Source organism: Myiozetetes cayanensis, unplaced genomic scaffold (genome assembly GCF_022539395.1).
Source record: "Myiozetetes cayanensis isolate MyiCay16 unplaced genomic scaffold, myiCay2020 scf5-8, whole genome shotgun sequence".
NCBI lineage: Eukaryota > Metazoa > Chordata > Aves > Passeriformes > Tyrannidae > Myiozetetes > Myiozetetes cayanensis.
Genome location: NW_026087742.1, coordinates 90,438,517 through 90,460,957, shown reverse-complemented (window position 1 = coordinate 90,460,957; position 22,441 = coordinate 90,438,517). Strand labels below are relative to the sequence as shown.

Below are 22,441 nucleotides of genomic sequence, written 5' to 3'. Positions count from 1 at the left end.
AGGAAACCTCCTGGCACACCATCCACCATCGCAGCAAAATCCTGAGGGAATATTTTCCCCTCAAGCCTGCTGGGGACCTGGCAGAGACAATTCTGCACTTCGAAGCTGCGAAGAAGCCCCTCAGAACAAATTTGCCGGGGGCCGCGCTGCAGAGAGAAGCCTCAGAATTAATTTATTTAGCGGGGTGCGGGGCCAGCGGCCCGCGCGGGGGATGTCCCCTCCCCCGGAACGCCGCGCTCGGGGCGCTGTTTCCGGGCGGGCGGGCGGGAGGGAAGGCAGGCGGGGGGCGGGTTTGGGCGCTGCACCGGCGGGCGGCCCGCGGTCCCTCGGCTCTCCGGGATCCCATCCAGGGACGGCGCGAGGATGAACCTGGAGCGGCTCAGGAAGCGTGTGCGGCACTACATCGACCAGGTGAGCGCCCGGCGGGGGCAGCTGGGCAAAGGGCGGCGGGCCCGCGGGCTTTCCCCGAGGAAAAGGCGCTCTCGGCGCGGCTCCCGCGGGGAGGGAGGCTGGGGCGGGGCGGGCAGCGGTGCCGGGCTCTGCGGCGGCGGAGAGGGTGCTAATTTTGTAATTATGCCCCGTTTTCCCCGGCAGGGGAGGGAGTGGCAGTGGGAGGCGGGTGCGGCGGGCCGGAAGCGCCGCCTGCGCGGTCTCCAGTGGGAGCCGGGGCCTCCTCGTGGGTTTTCCTGGTGCCTTCCTCGCGTGGAAGAGGAGGAGGGGGAAGAGGACAGCCGGCTCTAGGGCAGCTGTGTAGCGAAGGCGTATTTTCAGGATCCCGCCCTGCCGGGTTGTGCAAGCTGGGCCGGGCTTACCTGGGGCAGGAGACTGCCCCAGGTTGCTCCAGGGGAGGCTCAGTTTGGATATTGGAAAAAAAAAAAAAATCGCATCCCTGAAACTGTGGTTAAGCATCGGAACAGGCTCCCCAGGTAAAGTGATGGAGTCACCATCCCTGGAAGTGTTCAAAAACCGAGCGGACGTGGCATTTGGCCGTATTGTTTAATTGTCACGGTGGGGTTCAGTCGGCGTTGGACTTGATGATCTGGGAGGTCTTTTCCAAACTTAATGGTTATATGATCACTGCAAGGAGGAATGGATTCAAACTAAAAGAGAGTAGGTTAATATGAGATATTAGTAAGAAATTCTTTACTGTGAGGGAGGTGAGGCACTGGGACAGATTGCCGAGAAAAGCTGTGGATGCCCCATCCCTAAAGTGTTCAAGGCCAGGTTGTATGGGGCTTTGAGCAACCTGGTCTAGTCAGAATAATCCAGGAAAGCTAACACCAAAAGAATACTAATTATTTCTGTCATGCTTTTACAGCAGCAGTATCAAAGTGCCCTGTTTTGGGCTGACAAAGTAGCCTCACTCTCCCATGGTAAGTGGTTGCTTTAATCTTGTTTTTTTGTTAACTTCCTTCTGATAGTGTTCTGTTTTGGAGGTTTTGTAGTAAATAATTGGATAAATCTTGAAGTTTTGGGCTTGGTGGCAGTGCTTTTTTGTGATCTCTGGAATGGTATTTTTCCAAACAGAGCAGAGAGCTCATCTTCCTTCCCTTTTGAACTTTGTGCTAAAATTAATGTTTGGCCAAACCTTAAGGTTTACCTACCTTAAGAATCAAAAAAAAAAAAAGCAAAAGATACAAGAGACCATGGTGGTTTCCTGCAGGACTCAAGGTTGTCCTGGGTGACAAGCAGACTGTAGGTTTACTGAGGGAGGTGATGCTGGTTGCCAGTGTCTGTCTGTGGCCATGGGCCAGTTACACTTAAAATTATTCTAGGGGCTTGATCCCACAAAAGCTTTGGTTGCCAATAAACTAGGAGGGTACTGAGCTGTCCTTCTGCAATTGTAACTTCAAGCTGCAGAAGTCTAGTGCTTTCACTGTTGTTAGATTCCCAGTGATGGTTTTTTTTGAGAAAGACAGTTTTGGGTTGGTTTTTTTTCTGCCCTGTGTCCAAGGGCAGGGTAACCTGTAACTGCTGCTTTCTTAGATCTGTATCATTGTATCACTGTCTCCTTCTCAGGTCACATCTCTAGGATGACATTCTTTGTATTCACTGTCCAGTGCACTATCTGATGTCTTCAAAGTTAAAATCTGATTTTTAATTTTTTTAATTTTTAATTTTTTAATTTTAGTCTCTCAATAGTAGATGAGTTGTTTATACATATTTAAATATAAAAATAAAACTTCATAACTCATTAGAATGCTGGAACAGTGAAAAAATACTTCTCTAGTGAAGCAAAAGTGAATATTCTGTATGAAAATGTTTAAAGATACACTGTACATTAATGGTTTATAATGTGTTCTTTTATTTTAGAGGAACCACAAGATATCTATTGGTTGGCCCAATGTCTTTACCTAACAGCTCAGTATCACAGGGCAGCACATGCCCTTCGATCACGTAAGCTGGATAAGGTAAGTCATTTTAGTTGAAGAATTACTAATGTTATCCCTCTTTTAAACCTCTGCTGCTAACCACGGGGACTTCTTCCATCAGAGGATAACACTTATGGGAAAAGTAATTAAAAAAAATCTGCATGATGTAGTTTATATGGCCCTGCATGATGTAGGTTATATGGCCCCCTTTATATTGGTCAGGCTGAAAGTGTTGCCCCCAGATGGGGTCACAGAAAAGAGAAAGGGTCTAAGGATGTAACTGCAGCAGGTAATGGGAAGGTGGAGTTCAACTTGTGATGTAGTTGCTTCAATTGTCCTTCCACTCTGATAATGAGTGGGGAAGGCAGCAGTGAATTGTGTCCTTCGAGAGTTTAGTAGTAGAGAAAATGTTACAGACTTAGTTATGTTGGTCAGGACAGACTTTTGGTGGGAACAGGGATGAGGAGGCCATAGAAGTGAAAAAGGAGGGAGCGAAATGGAGTCTGGCAGCGTAAGCAAACATGCTCTCTCTTTGTAACTGTTATGTATGAAACTTCTCTTTCAGTTATATGAAGCGTGTCGCTACCTTGCAGCTAGATGTCATGTGAGTACACATTTTAACCACTATTGGAAACAAACCATCTTGGGAAGATTAGGTAGCTGACAGGCAACATAGAGGTTTATGTTCACTGGAATAACAAGCTTAAATTTTGTGACAATTGATTTAATTCTTTAACTTGCATTATATGGTTACTGTAGTATCCATTCTGGTACTACTCTGAAGAAATCCAACTGACTCTTTTTCCAGGAAGTACTCCTCTAATATTTTGTGGGGGAAGAACATGAACCTTTTTTGTCTCATGTCGTCATGTTTTCATTTTTAATTGGTTGATTGTAATCTGACCTGAGGAGATGCGATTTATGGTTGTATAACTATAGTTAACAGCTTTATGCATCTCTATAAAATGGGATACATAAATGGTGAAATGCAGTGCTTTCACAGAGACCTCTGAATCAATTGGTAGATTAAATATAGAAATAGAATAATGTGCAGCTTAAAGAATAAGATGATGGTAGTTTATTAAAACCTGTATTAACTGGTTTTAGGAGCATATCCATTTCTCCGATTGCATAATGCTGAATAATGGATTTTTCTGTAGGTGCTCTTTTTTTTGCATATTATAAGTGACCAGTAAAGCAGTTAACTGCAATCATAAAATGACATATGGCCAAATAAGCATATGCATGCATGAAAAACTTGCTGATAAAATTAAAACTGGTTGTTACAATCTGTGCCTTTGAAACATGATGGTGCTTTATGTATGGATTATTCAAAACCCAACCTTGTTTTTTCACATGTACATGTTTGGTTAGTATGCTGCAAAAGAGCATCAACAGGCCCTGGATATTCTTGATATGGAGGAGCCAATCAACAAACGACTTTTTGAAAAGTACTTGAAGGATGAAAGCGGGTTGAAAGATTCTACCACAGACTGGGAGATGTCACAATCCTCTGTAAGTGACATTATTTAAACAAATATTTTTATAACTGAGAAAAAAAATGTGTGAAGTTAGAAAGTGATTTTACAGCTGTTGCATCTGAAAGTGCATTTAAGCTTTCTTTTTGGGATAACACAATTTTCAAAAACGCTGAATTAGTCTCCTTTCAGTCACACATCATGAGTGAACTTCCTGTATAGAAGTAACTTGGTTTGCAAAAATAAAGAGTGCTCTTTGAGAACTTCCCATAAATTATTTGCAGACATTTTTCATGAACTTCGTGATCTAGCATTGTTTTTTACAGTCTTTTATCTCTGTGCTGCAGTTTCAGTCTTGATAATGTGAACTAACATTTCTTTCAATTGGGCTGCAGGTTCTGAGATGACAAAGCAAGTTTTCTTCTCCTCTGGTGATTTTTAGTGAAACTTCATAATCACTCAAGTGTTGTTCTCAGTGGAACATTTTTTGATCACACTTGTGAAAACTGTGTGACTGAAGGTGAAGTTTTTGAAGCTCAATGAAAAAATCCTGCATGGGCAGACAACTAAAAGGGATTGGTACCACATGTAGGCTGAACAGTCTATGAAGAGTCTTCAGTTTCGGAGTTACAAATTGATATTTATTAGCTGAAACTGCAGTGAATATGATTGACAGGTGGTGTTTTCCCTGTAAGACTGAAGTAGCAAAGTGAGTGAAATTGTTGACGTGGACTGATTTCAAGTGCTGATATAATGGTTTTAGAGAAGTAGCTTAGACTAAGTGACTGTGGTGCATCTGTTTATTGGAAATATTTAAGCTACTAGTACAAGCAAAGGAAGAAATCCTCAGCTTTGGCTGTTCATTCTTGCTCCCTGTTTCATGATACTCTGGCCCCGGTGTTTGGATGGCTGATTATTATTGAAGTAAATTGGGAAACTCATTTGACTGAAAAGTAATCCAGCCAAAAACCTCAACTTTGTCAGTCTTTACCTTCAGAAATGCTTGTGATAGTGGAGTTCAGTAGCAAGAGAATGGGTTTGGTTTGCTAAAGGAGGGAACTACTGAAATGGGTACTGGCACAAGAAATACTGGCTCAAACTTCTCCCTAATTTGCAGACGCTAGTTACAGACTGACTGACTGATCTATGAGCTGGTTACAGTGTTACTGCTTTAAAAGCCTCATGAGGTTTATTCCTTGTTGATGCAGCTGCTCTGTTTCTGGTGAGGGAACTCCAAGAGAGTTGGCTCTGTCTCTTTTGTCTGGTGATAGAGATGGGTAATGTGCTAACCTTCTCCTTTGCTGACACTTCTGTAGCCTTCTGACTGTACTGAATACCCATCTAGGGAATTTTGAAAGAACATATTAGTTATTAGACATTTTAGCACAACTGCACTAATAGTAATCTTTCACTGCTTTAATTTCTGGAACATCTTTGTTTTGGGATTTCTGCTCAGAAGAGTTGAGTCCACTGATTTGGCCTTTTCATGTCTTGCATGAAATATGTGGTTTAATGGTCAACAAAGAATTGCTTTTGGAAGTGACAGTTTCTCTATGAGTATAATTAGCTTACAACTCAGTATCAGAGAGCTGGATGCCAGAAGTAGAAAAGATAAATTCTATCCTTCTGTTGCTTATTTCAAGCACGTGTTCGTTTGGCAGCAGATAACCTGACAATGCATTCTTTCGAAATTTTTTGAGATAGCAGAAACATTTTTTTTATTTGAAGACAGCACTAGAAAACCAGGTTCTATCATGCATGAAATGCTTTTTACTTTCCAGGGAGCCCCTCTGATTTGTACTCAAAACCCAGTGGTACACATTGATTCAGTCTCTGACCTCCGGTCCTGCTTTTCCACCAGATCAAGAGCTCTATATGCCTTTTGCGAGGGAAGATCTACGATGCTTTGGATAATAGAGCCCTGGCAACTTACAGCTACAAAGAGGCCTTGAAGCTTGATGTTTACTGCTTTGAAGCATTTGATCTTTTAACGTCACACCATATGCTGACAGCACAAGAAGGTTTGGATAGAACTATTTCTCAAGTACAAGTAAACTTTACCTGCTTTCTCGATATGCATTTTCCTAGATAAAAATTAAAGCCATAAGATAAATATCAGACTTCAAAATAATAATTCAAATAGTATGAAATGAGTGAAAATTACAATCTCTGCAAATTTGCATTTGAACTTTTATTTTTCAGTCTTGCAGTTCTAAGAGCTGAAAGAAACAAAGTAACCCAGCATTCCTGTTTGTTAGCTCCAGAAACTCTCATGCTCTTTGTCCAGCCTAAATGATGTTGTTTTTTTTTTTTTTTTTTTTTTTTTTTTTTTACCTGTGTTCTCGCGCTTGTAGCAAGCGTGGGCAAGCGCAAGCGTGGGTAGAGCCCTTTCAAATCTTCGTTCGCGAAGCCTAGCCATGATGATGATGATGACCTGTGTTCTCAGCTTTGAATCCATGAAACCCTACTGGTGTTTGCTTAGTTATAGTAGGCATTGGTTAACAGAGCATTCTGAGTGATAAAATTTGATATGTAGAGTACATGAAAACAGTGGTGTGTTTATTAAATTTTACTTAAAAGTGTAGAAGGAACTAAGAATTCAATCCTTAATTTCCGTAATTAGTAGTATTATCTGTTTCAGTGTATCTGTGTTGTTATCTTCCTTGTAGTTGGGATGAGCAGCATAAAATTCTTTGCATCTCTAAGTTCTTAAAATGTTGGATCTTGCTGTTTCTTCCGTAATATGACCTCTTCAACTTTTTTTTAATTCCTCTAGAAAAAGAACTTCTTGAATCTCTACCTCTTAGTAGACAATGTACAGAAGAAGAACAGGAATTGCTTCACTTTTTATTTGAGAATAAATTAAAAAAGGTAAATCCCCAAACTGACTAAAAAGCTGGATAATTGATTAAAAATCTTTGGTCTTTGGATGTAAATTCTCTTGTATCACATTTATTGTGAACATTGAAATAAATATGGGCCTTGTAATTTTTGGCTATTTTAAAATTTTTGATACAGGAGATATCACTTTATGGAGTAGTATAACAGTGTTCTGTATACTTGTTTCCTGGTGTGGTAACAGCTTGAAATTCTGATTTATGTTTTTTAAGCTTCATTTCTTGAGAAACTTCTATGCAAAGAAAAAGAGTATTAATAATGTAGACAAAATGTCAGTATAACCAATATAGCAACATCATTCCAGACTATTTTTTTCCAAAGGTAACGTGAGAGTACTGAAAATCGAACTGTGTATTGATCATTATTAACTTCTACAGCCGACGCTTAAGATATTGACCCTGGCAAACATCTTTCATGTTCTAAATGAGCTTTTAAGTACATTGCAAAGAAGCATTTTACCAAATAACCTGTTTTATGGACTTTCAGTTCAAAAATTAAAATTTTAAGAACTTTAATGCTTCTTAAATATTATTTTAGCACTAAAAATATTAATACTTAGATCATCTGATTTTAGATTGGTTTTTGTTTCATGTGATGTTTCTTTTCTCTTTCAGTATAATAAGCCCAGTGAAACACTGATTCCTGAATCAGTAGATGGTCTTCAAGAAAACCTAGATGTGGTGGTATCCTTAGCTGAAAGACATTATTATAACTGTGATTTCAAAATGTGTTACAAACTTACTTCAGTGTAAGTATACAAAGCAACTTTTAGGGTTTTTTCCTCATATTGTGAAGTGTAATAATTTTACCTGGACTTATAGCCAATATTGCTGTTCAATGAATTGACATATAAAACAGTTTGATATGTATTTCAGAATATATATATATGTTTCAGGTATTTAAAGTGTGTAGTTTGTCAAGACACATTATAATATGTACCAAGGCAAAACTCCACTTACTCAGCTCTGTGCTGCACTTCCCTTCATCCATCCTCTTCCCTTCTCTGGTACCTTCAGTTTTGTTTGCTCTCAACCTACTTCTTGTTTAGTCTTTGTAATGAACAGGTTTGAATCAGTTGGTTAGTTAGGAAGTATGATTTCTCTGGCTGATTAAAAGTTATGATGTTATTGATAATAAGATAATATTAATTTTAAAAGTTAGCATGTTATTTCTAATTTTGATGAGCTGATTATTGGGTATCAGTTGTTATATAGTCTGAGCATACACTGCTGCTCAGTTGTCAGAAGGGTCAGAACACCCTGGTTTGCTTCTCAGCTACTGTAAACCTGAACATGTGGTTATATTTCTGAATGCCACAGGAAACAAAATTCTACAACTGAACAAAATCTGATTCCTAAGGCATACTGCCCAGTGCTAAGCTCAGGAAGTTGAGGACTATTGCTTGGAAGTTGCCGTCAATATATATGGAAAAGATGAACAGAAATGTTGTTGCTTGCTGTCCAGTAGTTAAATTTGAAGTGACTTGCAAATAAAAGTGCACTGTATTCTGATTTTCTAATTGTATATTAAGCTTAACATAATTTTCTGTTTTCCTCTTTTGTTAAGCTAAATTAATTGTTATTTTTCTGGTCTGAAGTGAGTCTTTATTATGCCATTAATAGTTACCTCCTAGTCACAAATAGTTTTCTTTGTCTAAAGTGTAATTAACTGGAATGTTACGTACTATAAAAGCAGCTTGCATATAACACATTAATTTTTTTGAAATGTGCATTGCAGATTTTGTTGTTTTGTGGTTTTCTTTTTTAGAGTGATGGAAAAGGATCCCTTCCATGCAAATTGTTTACCTGTACATATAGGGACACTTGTGGAGCTTAATAAAGCAAATGGTAAGAAACCAAACACTTTATTATGAGTCAACAGAATACTGTAAAGCCTCAATTTTAATAAAGAATTAAAGATGCCAAGAAACCCCCTTATGTACCATTTGAAACATTACATATATTTTTCTTCCTACCTGCAGTTTCAAGAAAACAGTGGTAACTGGAAAAGAAGGGAATTTCAGAGCTGACAGCAGGACTTGGGAGGGTGGGGGGGGGAGGTAGTTGTGCAGAGTCTTTATTCATTCATGATCATAAGTGTCACTGTCTCTTAACTATGTAGCCTGTGGTTAATTTCTGTTTTGAGGTGATCTTTGTAGAGTATCTGGGTGTACTTCTTCTGCTGAAAAATAAATTATATTAATTTAAACCAGAAAGAATTCTTCAGCAGTCGCGTATGCTTAGGTGGACATGCTTATTCTGTGTTAGAAAAGATTCTAGACTCTCCTTGCCTTTGGTGTTGTGAAGGCCTCTCTTTAGTTCAAACAAATTAATAATCATGCAACACCTTTGTTGGAATTACAATAATAGCTTATTTGCAGCTGGGACGGCTTTTTCTTATTTCAGACTGCATATAAACATCCGCATCAAAGCTTAAATGTCTCTAAAACCAAATGGAAAAATACAATAAATAGAGCTCATGTGAGTGCATGCTCCCAGAGAATGGTGCATTATATGTATGCAAATAGGTCATTAGGAGTACTAGCATTTCTCAGTGATTAGTGAATGTACTTCTCAGTTATTTTATAGTTAACTATATCTGAAAGTCAAGCTGGTGATCTGCTTGTTCTTTTAAGTCTGCCTCAAGAAGCATTTTGTAAATAAGTTGGTATTTTTTAAGCTTGTTTCAAAATTTGATTTTTCTGGAGCTGAGAATTGATGCAGAGTGCTCCAGGACAATCTCATCAGTTTAAGAGCACTGTGCTCTGAAGAAATAGAAGTTTTACGTACCATAATGCTATTTCTTTTGAAGTCATATAGGCAATAGAATTGTTACCCTGTATCTGATTACTGCTGCTATTGTTAGAAAATCTGTATTAAGTTATTCCAATAAGTAGAATTATTATTTTTATTAGAAAAGTAATCACTTAGAATTATTCTAAGTAATATAATAATTTATTTGCTTTTGTCCTATTTTCAGCATATTAATGCACAGGACTCTACTTTGAAATGGATCTAGCCAGTATGTTATACCTTTTAGATGTAGGAAGTTCAATAGTGTTTTACCTTGACAAGGTACATTCAAGTGTAATACTACAGGCATTTATTTTGGTGTATGTTAATGACCTAAGTTGTTTCAAAATTTTTAAGGGGTGGGAAGTATAGCTGCTTATTTTTGTGCTGTGAATACTTATGGGTTGTTTTGGTTGGGTTTTTCTCGTTAATTGCAAAACCAAATCTCTTTTGAGGCAGTTTGAAGCGTTACCACTGAAGAGAAAACATTTTTGTTTACTTGTGAATTAATAATGTTGGATGTTCTGGATATTTTGTATGGAAAGCTAAAAGACTTGAAACATCTTTATTTTTTACCATGGTTTAATTTTATTTTCTTGTTTTCTTCCCAATATGTAGAGCTTTTCTATCTTTCTCACAAACTGGTGGACTTGTACCCAAATAATCCTGTAAGTTGTTCTAAGCCTTCACTGCCTGGTAGTTTTTTTAGGTGAAAACATGTAGAAAGTGTAATGTAATAGTCAGTTTGAGCAACAGAATTCAAAATCTGTTGCTGGATGAAGCTTGTAAAAACAGTTCACTCCTTTTATTTTCCATGCATTGTAATTTTCTTATACCAAGGTTCCTTTTTTAAAATGAAGTATCTGTAAAAGATACTCAGTGTGAGTTATTAACTTTGAACAAAAATTTAAAACAATACTGCAGTAATAAAAATCTACACGTCTCTGAGAAACCTTTTCCAGTGTTTGATCACCTTCACAGTGAAAATTAGTTTTCTTTGACTCGATCTGAATTTCTCGTGTTGCAACTTGTACCCTTGCTTCCCACCCTGTCAACTGCACCCCTGTGAGAGTCTGGCTCTGTCTTCTGTGTTCCTTATCATCAGATAATTGAAGACAGCAATAAACCTTCCACTTAGCTCTCTGAGAGCTGAACAAGCTCCAGTTACAGAGTTACATGCCAGCATATATCATCAAATAATTTGAAGAACTGACTGTGATTTCAGTGAAAATATTCCTCTCTATTATGTGTTCCTCTCTTTTGATGTTTCACTAAAATGACTGTGATATATCTAATAATATTCTATTTTGATTTTAATGTGTAGGTGTCATGGTTTGCAGTAGGATGCTACTATCTCATGGTTGGCCACAAAAATGAACATGCTAGAAGATATCTCAGGTAATTTTTTTTCCGTTGCTCATTTGCTAAATAAATATTCAATGTTCATGATTGTTTGCAGGCTCATAAACAGAACCCTCAATAAACTGGTTACTAGTAAAATAATCCTTTTGTTGCCAACCCTTTTCTGATATAGCAATTAGGATTTCATCCATCTAGATACTTTAAAAATGATAGAGACTGGTGCGGCATCTCTTTCAGCAGTCACTTGGCTGTTACGGGCAGGTGTAGACCCTTCATTCACTCATGCTGCCAAGCTAACTGCAGCCAGGTAATCAGGCCTCAGTCCTTAGTTTGAGGACACTCAGACATTCTCCCAGGCTCAGGTTTCGTATCTGAAAGGGAAGAGTTAGATAGAAAATTCTGATACTTGGCTGTCTAGTTGTTTCTGTGCACAAGCAACTGCGGACTTTTTAAGTTGGGTCAATGCTCTTTCCTGTAGGTCTCCTGTATATGTAGAGAATATCAGCACTGGAGAGCAGGACTTTGCTGTGAAGTAGGGCATTTGTTTTGGTGCTGTAAGCTTAAACTGAGAAGGCATAAATCAACCTGTAAGACTTTCATTTTTCTTCTTGAGACCTTTATAGACAATAAAGGTAAAGATGGGTTAGTAATTTAGACTTTTCAAATGCCTGATGATTATGAGTAAACTGTTTAAATACCTGACAAGTATCTGTGTGAAATTCTTCCAGAAGCTGTCCTGAGTGACATAGGTGATTTTGGTGGTGAAATAAATTTATAAAATCTATCTTTAAATCTATAAGCATCCTTAGCCAGGAAGAAAGAGTCTATAGATGTGTTGAAGAGAAAACCAAACAAAAAACCCCACAAATCAAACATCAGAATTCAGAGTAGTTCTGGTAAAAAGAGAAAGAGGTCTGGTAAAAGTGAAATAGTAACAAGAAGCTTAAATTTCTTGGAGAAGAATGATAGTGTACAGCTAACAAGGCTGGGAGCAAGTGTGGGCTACACAGTGGTTTTCAGAAAAGAAACTTGAAGACACACTTGAATACCCAAGTATGTCATGGGTGGCAAGATGCAAATGTCTGAATATGTCAAGTTTTGTCCCAGGAGATGGAGAACACACCATTCCCTAGGAGCTGTGATGAGAAATAGTGAGTTTAACTGTGGCAAACAAAATTTGGATTAAATGTTAGGGAAAAATGAAGTGTTTAAGGATAGTTAAGCAATAGAATAGATTACTTGTGGAGCATGTAGGATCGCCGTGTCAGAAGGTTTTAAGAAAAGACTGGGCATGTTTGTCATGAGCTGTTTAGTTATGAATCCCCTTGTCTTCAGACTCAGAAAATAATCTATACAGCTTTCTAATGTTCCTGTCAAGTCCATCTTTCTGTAAAGACTCTAGAGCGCAGTCTTCATGCTTAGGTTGCAGTTTTCAGCTTGAGACTTGAGTGACATACTTCCCTGATGCATGGCCTGGGTGTGACAAACAGTTGTCTTCTTCAAGGCTAGCACAATTATATAGCAAAATTTCAACACACAATTCAACCTATGTGTTCATTTGGTATTTTGATATCCTGCTTGTGAAACTCAGATTTTTCTGGAATATACTTATTTGGAAATGTGTTGCTAGGGTTTTGCAATAAATTAGAGTCACTACTAATGTTTTCTGTATTTTATTCAATTCACTTACTATATCATTGTTTATGTTCAATAATATCAAATAATTCTGCTGTCCATGAACAGTAGTAGAAATAATACCATAATGAATTCATGACAATGTGTGAAATTTATAAGTGCTAAATAGTTTGAACTTTTAAAATTAACTTTGTTTACCACTGGTCATTACAGGTGATTTCTTAACAGATACCTGTGACACAGCGTCTCTAAGCAGTCATCTGAAGCAGGTGAAATTTAATTTCAGATGTGTTTGCTTGTGTTTTAGCAAAGCCACTACGCTTGAGCGAACCTATGGACCTGCATGGATAGCATATGGGCATTCATTTGCAGTTGAGAGTGAGCATGACCAAGCAATGGCTGCGTATTTCACAGCTGCACAGCTCATGAAAGGGTATGTGAAAAATGTCACATTCGGGAATATCCATATGCATAGTGTAGAATATTGACTTATATCCCTTGAAAGAATAAACAGAAGCAATACATTTGCAATAATTATCTGTTAGAGAACAAGGGAGAAAAAAAAAACCAAACCCAAATAATTTAATCATCTGCATTTAGCTGCATTATATATGATTGCTGTTGTGATTTTATAAGTTCTAAAGTCAAGATTTATATATAGGTAATCTGTGTTCTACCTGACAGTTCTATGAAATTTGTAAATCATGGCTGTCACACCAGGTCATCAACTGCTGTATAGTAATATCTTAAACAGTTCTTTCATGCTGTGGGAGAAGGTTGCAAAATGAGTCGTGGACTAATGTAATATTGCATATAAAATTGTTGTATTTGATTGTGGTTATTGGTAAATATAATCTCTTTAATTATTGCTTCTTCCATATTCTATTTGTAAATTAAACGTATGAAGGAAACTAGGGAAAAAAACTCTCAGAACAGAAGCATTCAGAAAATACGTGTTCCACAGCAGGTTACAGTTATGCATTGGAGTTCAAATTCTTGTCAATAACTAACAGAGATGTAAAATTTTTTAAACTTCCCTTTAGGTTAATAGTCCATTTAAATCAGCTTTTACTTGGTTGTACATATACATTTGCAAACACAATTGGCATTTCTTTGTAGTTTGTGACTCCATTCCTGGTAACCACACAAAAACAAACACACAGTTTGCTTTATGGTTTTTTAGGTGTCATTTGCCGATGCTCTACATTGGACTGGAATACGGTTTGACCAACAACTCCAAGTTAGCTGAACGGTTTTTCAGCCAAGCTTTAAGCATTGCACCCGAAGATCCTTTTGTTATGCATGAAGTTGGAGTGGTAGCATTTCAAAATGGAGAGTAAGCTTGCAAAATATGATTAAATACTATCCTAAACATGAATTATTCTGAAGTGTAATGTGCCAGTATATCTACTTAAGTACTTACTTTGAGCTATAGTGTCTTTTGGGTTTAGTCTAGATCAAAACTCTTGCTTTTGATTGAACAAAGACAGAATTTAATCTTGAGGAGCATGCAGAGATGAATATTACCTTCCGTGTGCTTGTCATTGTGTAGTTGTATGCCTGAAAAGGCATCTGGCCGCACACATGCTATAAAATTTTGTACAGCAAAACATTTTGTCAGCTCAGGAGGTTCCAAATATATTCTGGAAAAAACCCTAACAGTTCTATGAAATGTTTAGTCAATATTCTTGGTTTGATTCCAATTTTTTTAAACTGTCTTGTTACCTCTTAGGAAGACAATGCAAAATATACCCAAGTGTAAATTACTCGTTTTACATCTAATTCTGTTCATACAATGAAATAATGTCAAAGAACTCTTCCTTGCAATATAGTTTTCTCATACTGTTAATGAAAACTCTTCACTAATTTACTTTTCTTTCTCCCCACCCCCTCAATTCTTAGCTGGAAAACTGCAGAAAAGTGGTTCCTTGATGCACTGGAAAAAATCAAAGCTATTGGAAATGAGGTATTTTTCCTAACGACATACAGGATTATAAATCTGTAAAACTCCAGCAAATTCTATAATGTCTTGTGACAATTTATGTTGTTCTTCTTTTAAGATAAAAGCAATACAATATAAATTTGACTTTAAAACTTGGACCATCTCCTTGTAATTGGGTGTGTTGGGTTATTAGATGAGAATTGTCATATATCATCTTCAGTGCTACAGGAAAAGACAAAAAGTATTTTTCTGTATGAAATTAAAAGAAAAATAAGCATTGATTGAGGAGTGAAATCCAGGTCTTATTCTCAGGCTTGGGTCTTAGAAGAATAATGGCTCTTGACTGAGGGTGGAACTGAGGATAGAGACACTGAGAAGGAATGCGCTCTGACAGGGATGCTTAACTAACTTTCCTGAAATTAACCAAAATAATCACTAGCAAGAAGTGTTGGGAAATGTAGTTTCAGGTGCTTTTGTGAATCAGAAGTTGACCGTTACAACCCTGATTCCTCACGCTGGAATACAAATAAATGTGTACCTATTGGCAGTAATGGTTATTTGTGTGATATCATCTTGTCTAAAGAAACATATTGTACTAGAGAAACTCAAGATGCCTTAATGAAAGCAGTATCACCTCGTGACAGGCTTCTTGTGAATTTTAAGATAGGGTTTCTCAATTTTTAGCTTAAATTTAGTAAATGAGGACATCACCTCATGCTACCATGTTAACAAAGCATCTCCTATCAAGATAAGGAAATTGCTTCTAGAGCACAGTAAACTATAAAGTGGAAAGTGCTGAAGAACTAAAAATCTTCATGTGGACAAGGCACATACTTACTAAAACAAACTGCACAGCTACTAATTTATATGTCACCAATATATAAATGGGCTTGTTCTGTTTTAATTAAAGCTGTAATATTGTTTGTGGAAATGCTATAAGCTTTGTAGACCACACTTAAATTTATGTGTATGCAGAAATTCTTTTCTATGTGGCATTTTTCATGTTTATTGAGAAGTACTAAATATCAGCAATCTGTAAACACACAAGTGAATATTTAGAATTAGTATGGGAAACACCTAAAATAACTAGAGACTCAGAAGATAGTCTTATATTATTATAAATCGCAAACTCAAAATGCAAAAGTCCAATTTATTTTTAATTTCAATAAAAAGGATTTTAAGGATTTTGTTGGCTCAGGTCGCCTTCTGTGTTCCTCATAAATGAGCTAATTTATTTAGAGCAGATGAAGTGAGACCATGGAGAAGACAGCAAAAAGACCTTCACTGTTCATGATTGTTTTACAAATACCTAATTTGAGGTGGTCTTCGGTGCTCCTAGCTAAGACTCTTTTTAGTTAAGTAGAAAACAAGTTCTGTTTGGTTTGCACCCAAGTTTTAATATCACTGACCCTTTAAAGAAATATAATTGGCTTTGGGGAATGGATAAAATAGAAAAAATGAGTTATTGAATAAAGGTTTTGGGTTTAGACGTGTGTTTTGTAAAGAATTTTAAATGTTCCTGATATTTTTCTTAGTCATAAATAAAATGCCTTATTCATTTGTATCTTCGGGGGTTTTTTAAAGTAGACAAATTTAGTCATAGTCTGAGAAGCTGCAGTTATTTGAATTGCTGCATTATTTTGCAGGTGACAGTTGATAAGTGGGAGCCTTTATTGAACAACTTAGGACATGTCTGCAGAAAACTCAAGTAAGCAGAGACTGCTGGAGCTACATTTTTCTTAATGCTGCACAAATGTGCTTTCTCTGTCATTCATATCAAGATTATCTACCACATGAGAACAGTGTAGAAGTACCCTATAGGAAGATGATTATCTAAATCAGCCTGTAAATGTAATATGTTATTCGCCCCTTATATCCTGTTTACCACACACAAGTTGAAGTCCTTAATATAAAAGCCTTTCCTTAATTATTGATTCTTATTAGATAGAGAATTGGTCATAGGCTTTTAGGTCTTTGTATGGGTGTGAATTTTAACTGTCTACTATCTCAGTCCTCGCATACTGGAATATGTCCACTGATTTAATTAACATAAAGGTGGTTTTGTGCCAGTTAATTGCTTGGCTTAGTACTTATTTTTTGTTATTGGAATGAAATATTTAGTCACATTAACACAGCAAGGAGATTTTTCTGGTTTTTTAGAACAAAACTATTTCATATTTTCATTCCATGAACACCAAAAGTGCAAGGTACCTATGCAAGTTTTAACAGTTTTAACACAGAGACATGTTTTCTCATTAATTACCTTAATCTGACTTTAACCAGTGTTTTCTTTTATTCAATCAATGCCATATTTTTTGTTGTGTTTTTAGTGTCAGTTTTAATTGCCCAATTGGTGCATACTGTAATTTTTTTTCAAAGCTGCTAATGAGAATGTGATTATGGTAGATAAAAGTTGTACTTCTGCTTTGGCTTTGGTAGTAATTGCTTTGTGCTCGAATTGCCAATTAGTCTTCATTTTCATTATAAAATAAGAACATATAATAGTTACTCCTTGTGCCAAGATCAAACAAAAGGCACTGCTTCTGGAATCTGTTTATAATTGCAGGGTTTTTTCAAATACTTGTTTTGTTTATACTTACTTTTGTCTTTTTTTTTTTTTCAATTTCTCCAGTAAGTCAGTAACTGTTTACATCACGCTTTGTACAACTTGCATTGTAGTATTTGTTCAGGTTCAGAAATCACACCCATTATACTTTTGCATCTTTGTAAACCATCTTTCAAGAAAAGCAAGTTGAGAATTTAGGCAGCTGTACATATGCTTTGAAAACTCAAAAAATTCAGTAATAACTAATTTAGTAGTGATTGTAATACATGATATGGCTATTACGAAAAAACTTACTGGATATATGTCTACTCACTAGTATTAAGGGGTTGTAGTTTGAAAGCAGCATATTAAAATCCAGTGGTAATCAACTGGACATGTAAATACTATGAGTGAAAATAAAATTGCAGTTGTGAAAGGGTTGTGCAGCAAGCAAACAGTTGCATAATTTTTCTGCTTCAATTGTTACTTGATGCCCTCTAACAGCTTCATGTGTTGCTGTTTACATAATTTCATTATCACTATAGTCGTTAAAATTTGTTGTGAGTAGGCAATTGTTATCTTTCTTTTTAACAATGTGGAATTAGGATGTCAAATGTGACAATGTCTCAGAGTAATGCCATAGTGTACATTTAATCCTTGTTTTATAAAATAACAAATGTAATAATCAGTCTAATTAATAGATAATTTTCAAAGAAAGGGTGACTGGTATTTGAAAGAAATTATGGGTATGTGTAAAACTCCTTTTTTGATAGCGGGTATAGCAAAATAGAATTGACAAAAAGTACCAGTGTATGCAGCACAGGCTTCTGAAATTTCTGGCCAGAGAGCTTTTCTCAGTTTGGATGATGCATGATTTATTCTCGTACTGCTCCATCGCTCCCCCAGGGAGGCAAATGAAAGCTACAGAAAGCAAGCCAATGTTACAATGAGCAGCATTAAGCATGTAAAGCAATTTACCACATCAAATGGCTAAGATCATCTCCAAATGGGGCCTCCTGTAGGCAGCTGTTTTGCTACATAAGGAGAACAATGATTTGTCAATTACACTGAGGAAGAAAATCGTCAATATCCATGAGTCTTTTGTACGTTCTGTTATGTTCAGAGTATAAAGCAATAATTTTTAAGTTCTGGCACAATTGCATTCCATTTACTAATCGATTTTCTGTATTTAACCCTAACAGGAAGTATGAAGAAGCACTGGAATACCATCGCCAGGCTCTGGTATTAATTCCTCAGAATGCTTCTACCTACTCTGCCATTGGCTACATACACAGCTTAATGGGCAACTTTGAAAGCGCAATCGACTATTTTCATACGGTACGTAACTGCCTTCAATTAAAGTGCTGGCCACAGGTTCTCCAATTTACCTCTTTTATTCTGGTTTAGGTTTGGAACAGAGAACTAGCATTTTTTCCAGCCTCCAAATTACTGTTTATTTTATAATCTTGTTTTTTTAAAAAAGCATCTTCTAAAGTTTTTTATTGGTTAGGTTAAAAAATGGCCTCTTTGGCAAACTTTGACTGCCATTATTGCAATTTACATTTCATGTACATAAGCTTGTCATGCTGCTGAAGTAATTTCAAATACTTCCAACAAATGCCTTAAAGGAGAAATTTTAAAGTAAGTAAACAGCAACATATGTTATATATCATGATTTTTGAATGTTTCTCTGTCTGTATTTAAATCCTTTTCTGTTTTTGCTTCAGTGCTTTGTTTGCTTGCTACTTCAGACTGTTTATGTGACGGTGTTATTTGAGTTGTGCAATGTTTCGCTTTTAGAGTGAAGACTATGCTCAGATAGCACTGTGGAACATCAGAATAACAAACTGAACCATTGCAGACTTAAGATGTAAATTTGCTACTGTTTTGTTTGCTACTAAATACTTTTTACTGTTTTTTTTTTTAACAGGCCCTTGGTCTCAGAAGGGATGACACATTTTCAGTCACAATGCTTGGACACTGCATAGAAATGTACATTGGTGATTCTGAAGCCTACATTGGTAAGTCTTTAACCTATGTGACTCTTAATCATTGAGTCCTTTGAGAGGAGTGTTATTCTTATGTCAAGAAAGACTGTCTACCACTACCTCATTAACTTACAAAGTAGAGCATGCCTTTGTTTGGTTTTTTGTTTGTTTTTGTTTTTTTTTTTAATGGCTAAATGATTCAGAATTTAACAGCAATTGCAGATGACCACTGGTTTTTTTTGAGCATCATGACAGTAAATTTTTACCAGCATAAAGAAAGGAAACACTTTGTCATTTAAGGTTCTGATGGTTTCTTTGTAGAAAATGTTGATTTGTGGAAGCTTAGACATCAAAGGGAATAGGGAAAAAATAAAATAGAGATATGGAGTTAGGAAATCAGAGCACTAGTGCTAACACTGCTGTAGAGCAAGGCATTTTCACCATGTTAAAACTTGGCTCTGTGGAGACAGGATAAATTCTTCTGACTCCAAAAATACAGCTTTACATATAGTAACAAAAAAAAGGCCTTCATAACAGTAATACATTATATTGCCATAGTTTTAAATTTTCTGTGAAACTTTTCTGCCCCCCCTACAACTTTATAGTGACAGATTTCTGCTTCATTGAGCTTAGTGTTTTATCTGTAGTGAACACAGCTGATGTTCTGTCAAGCATGTTCAGAAGGCTGAAGCCTTAAGAGTAAAAGCCATCTGTGTGCTCTAGTGCTTTTCCAGCAGATTTTTCACACAATTGAAGCAGATGTTTCTTCTCAATATTGTCTTTCTCCATATGCAGTCATTTAACACATCTGGAAGAACCATGCAGCCATGTGATATGCATTAATGCAAACCAAACTGTGTGTAACTTAAACAAGAAAAAAAGCCCCTTGGAGAATTGGGAAGGGAATTGGCAATTATGTCTCATAACAGACTTTTGAATCTGAGTTGTGCTGCTTTTATTTTGCTTTTCTCAAAAAGGAGGCTGCTGGATTTTTTCAGACCAACTCTATTCATCTTCAGTCATTAAGCAGCAGCAGTTCCCTGATGATCAGAAAGCACAGGATTATAGTAGTTTCTGGATAACAGTTTCTTTGAGAGATGTTTTTGGGAGTGTTCGTTTGGAATAAACTAATCGTTTGTCTGTTTTCCTAGGAACGGAGATCAAAGACAAATTAAGATGTTATGACTTTGATGTACACACAGTGAAGACATTAAAGAACATAATTTCACCTCCCTGGGATTTTAGAGAATTCGACATAGAAAGACAAACTCTGGATGAAAGTGGCATAGTAACGTTAGAGACATCAAATCAAAGGAAAAGTACAGATACCAGCCGTCCACTGGAAGAAACATTTGAGATTGAAATGAATGAAAGTGACATGATGTTAGAAACGTCAATGTCAGACCATAGTACGTGACCATAAATACTGGTAGAGAGTTCATTTTGTCTAAGTGTAGTATGTTTGTTTTAGCATTTTTGTTTTGGTGTTAAATTTTCAAGAATTTACTATTTTTTATATGAATTCAAACGACTATGTACCTAACACTGGGAGTTTTATAGTTTCTACTTTATAAATATTCCTTTCCTGATAGCACTCTCATGAATCCCCATCTGGATCAAGAAGACTTCATTGCATCAATGCAGGCCATATACATAGTACTGTAGTATACAGGGTATTGGCTATTTTGCATGTCTGTGCATTACTGAACGTGAGTTCAGGTTTTAGACACAACTGCACTTTAAAATTCAAGGGTATTGAGTGCAGGAAAGCTCGGGAAGGAGTCTCTGTTTCAACAACAATTGCACACGCTCTCACTGTTGAAATCTGGTTGGGTCTAGGCGATACGATTGCTTTCCTCTGAGCACCAACAAGGGAGTGTAAAGTCTAGTTCTGTCCCAGTGACAGTGGAAATTGTGCTATGGCTTCACAGAGGAAATTGGAGGTGCCCAAGTTTCCCTTCCATATGTTAAAACATAGGGATTGGGGTCTGCGTCGAGTGTAGAATTCTATACCAATCCTGTATATTCGTAGACATTAGGAAGTAAGGTAAACAAAAATATTTTACTTCCTAGGTCTAAAGTTGAACCTGCAGTTACATATTCTCCTGAAAAACATGGGATGAGCCATGAGTCTTAAGTGGAATCCAAGCAGAGTGTTGGGAAAATTAATCATTCAGGAAGCATATGCATCTCCTGGCTGCTATCAGGTCTCTCTCTTTCACTGTGGCTGGCAAAAAAGTTTATACAGAGGAGTTTTCTTTTGGAGCTTAGTAGTTTGTGTGTGGTTCAGGTGACTTTGAGGTAAACTGGGGATTTTTTCTAGATACTCTTGAAGCCCTTATAATAAGTGTGTCTCAACAGCTACTCATGTTAGGCAGGTCTCATCCTTTAAAGGATCTTTTGATGGTTATTTTTACATCTGTCCTTATGTAACCTGAATGATTGTAACCAGGACCATCTCATGCATAAAGTGACACCAAAGGCTTGTTGCTGCACACAGAGCAGCCAGAATGATATTGCCAAGAGATTCTCAGAGAGCCAAACTCCTTTATCTCTACATCATCATTATTTTTAATCCAGCATATGTGAATCTAGTTTTCTAGTAAGACATTGTGGCAATTTCTACATGGAAGTTGGCAAAACAGTCTTCTAGCAAATCAGGCCTTTTATCTACTGTCAGACATGGATATAAATCTTGCATTGTTTCCTTTTTTCTATGTTACTACAATTTTCATTGACAAGCAGTTTTAAAGATTGATAAATGTTCGTATTTCTTCCTGCACTGTCCAGTTATGATCTAATGGTATGTTGGCTGTAATGGCAGTACTGGTTTGTAGTGTTTCCTCCTTGCCTGTAGGCATCTACTTACGCCTCTGCTGCTTCCTTGGCAGAAGGAATGTTTGGTTATGTTGTGAATGAAATCAGGGAACAAACTAGCATTTTAAAGCATTTTCTAGATTTGATCAATTCTCAGGATCAAAGAGAGCACTTGTCATCAGTGGGGCAGAATGGTAGGAATGGGAAGAAACAGATGGAATAGCGAGGATGGGCATTGCTATAAAGGCAGCATATCATGTGCCTTGACTTGTATCTGCTAGAGGTTTTTGGCAGGCTTTTGCTAGCCTTCATTCATTTGTATTAAAAGTTATCTAGAAAGAAATGTATGCAAAGTGCCCTACATTGTGAGTGACATTTTTGGATGTCAGAAGCATTCTTGATATGGTTTGGCTTGGCTCCCATAGGTTAGAGCTTGTGGTTCCTGATGTGTGTCTCAGACAGGACTTCACGGAAAGTTTTACTCTCTCCTCATTTCTCTTCTGTTCAATGTTTGGATCTGCTCTTGTTCTGTCCAAATCCCTGCTTTTATACTGGCAGCTCCTGCTTGCTCTAGTCTTCTGCACTTCCCAGCACCTGTCCTGCTCCAGTCCT

The 22,441-nt window shown here is 37.0% G+C and overlaps 1 protein-coding gene across 2 annotated transcripts; it reads left to right on the top strand.

Moving 5' to 3' along the window:
* The first annotated feature begins 293 nt into the window (after positions 1-293).
* On the top strand, positions 294-20,453 carry CDC16 (cell division cycle 16). Of its 2 annotated transcripts, none has more exons than XM_050333377.1 (18): positions 294-411; positions 1,319-1,373; positions 2,314-2,411; positions 2,938-2,976; positions 3,747-3,887; positions 5,712-5,871; positions 6,627-6,721; positions 7,363-7,496; positions 8,516-8,595; positions 10,159-10,208; positions 10,865-10,938; positions 12,845-12,970; positions 13,721-13,873; positions 14,440-14,503; positions 16,126-16,187; positions 18,227-18,362; positions 18,955-19,045; positions 20,164-20,453. In XM_050333377.1, the coding sequence occupies exons 1-18, from the start codon at positions 364-366 to the stop codon at positions 20,427-20,429; spliced, it is 1,872 nt and encodes a 623-aa protein (XP_050189334.1). In that variant the 5' UTR covers positions 294-363; the 3' UTR covers positions 20,430-20,453. The 2 variants fall into 2 exon arrangements, with proteins under 2 accessions (XP_050189334.1, XP_050189335.1); XM_050333378.1 differs by having other exon boundaries at positions 308-411; positions 1,322-1,373.
* Positions 20,454-22,441: the final 1,988 nt, after the last annotated feature.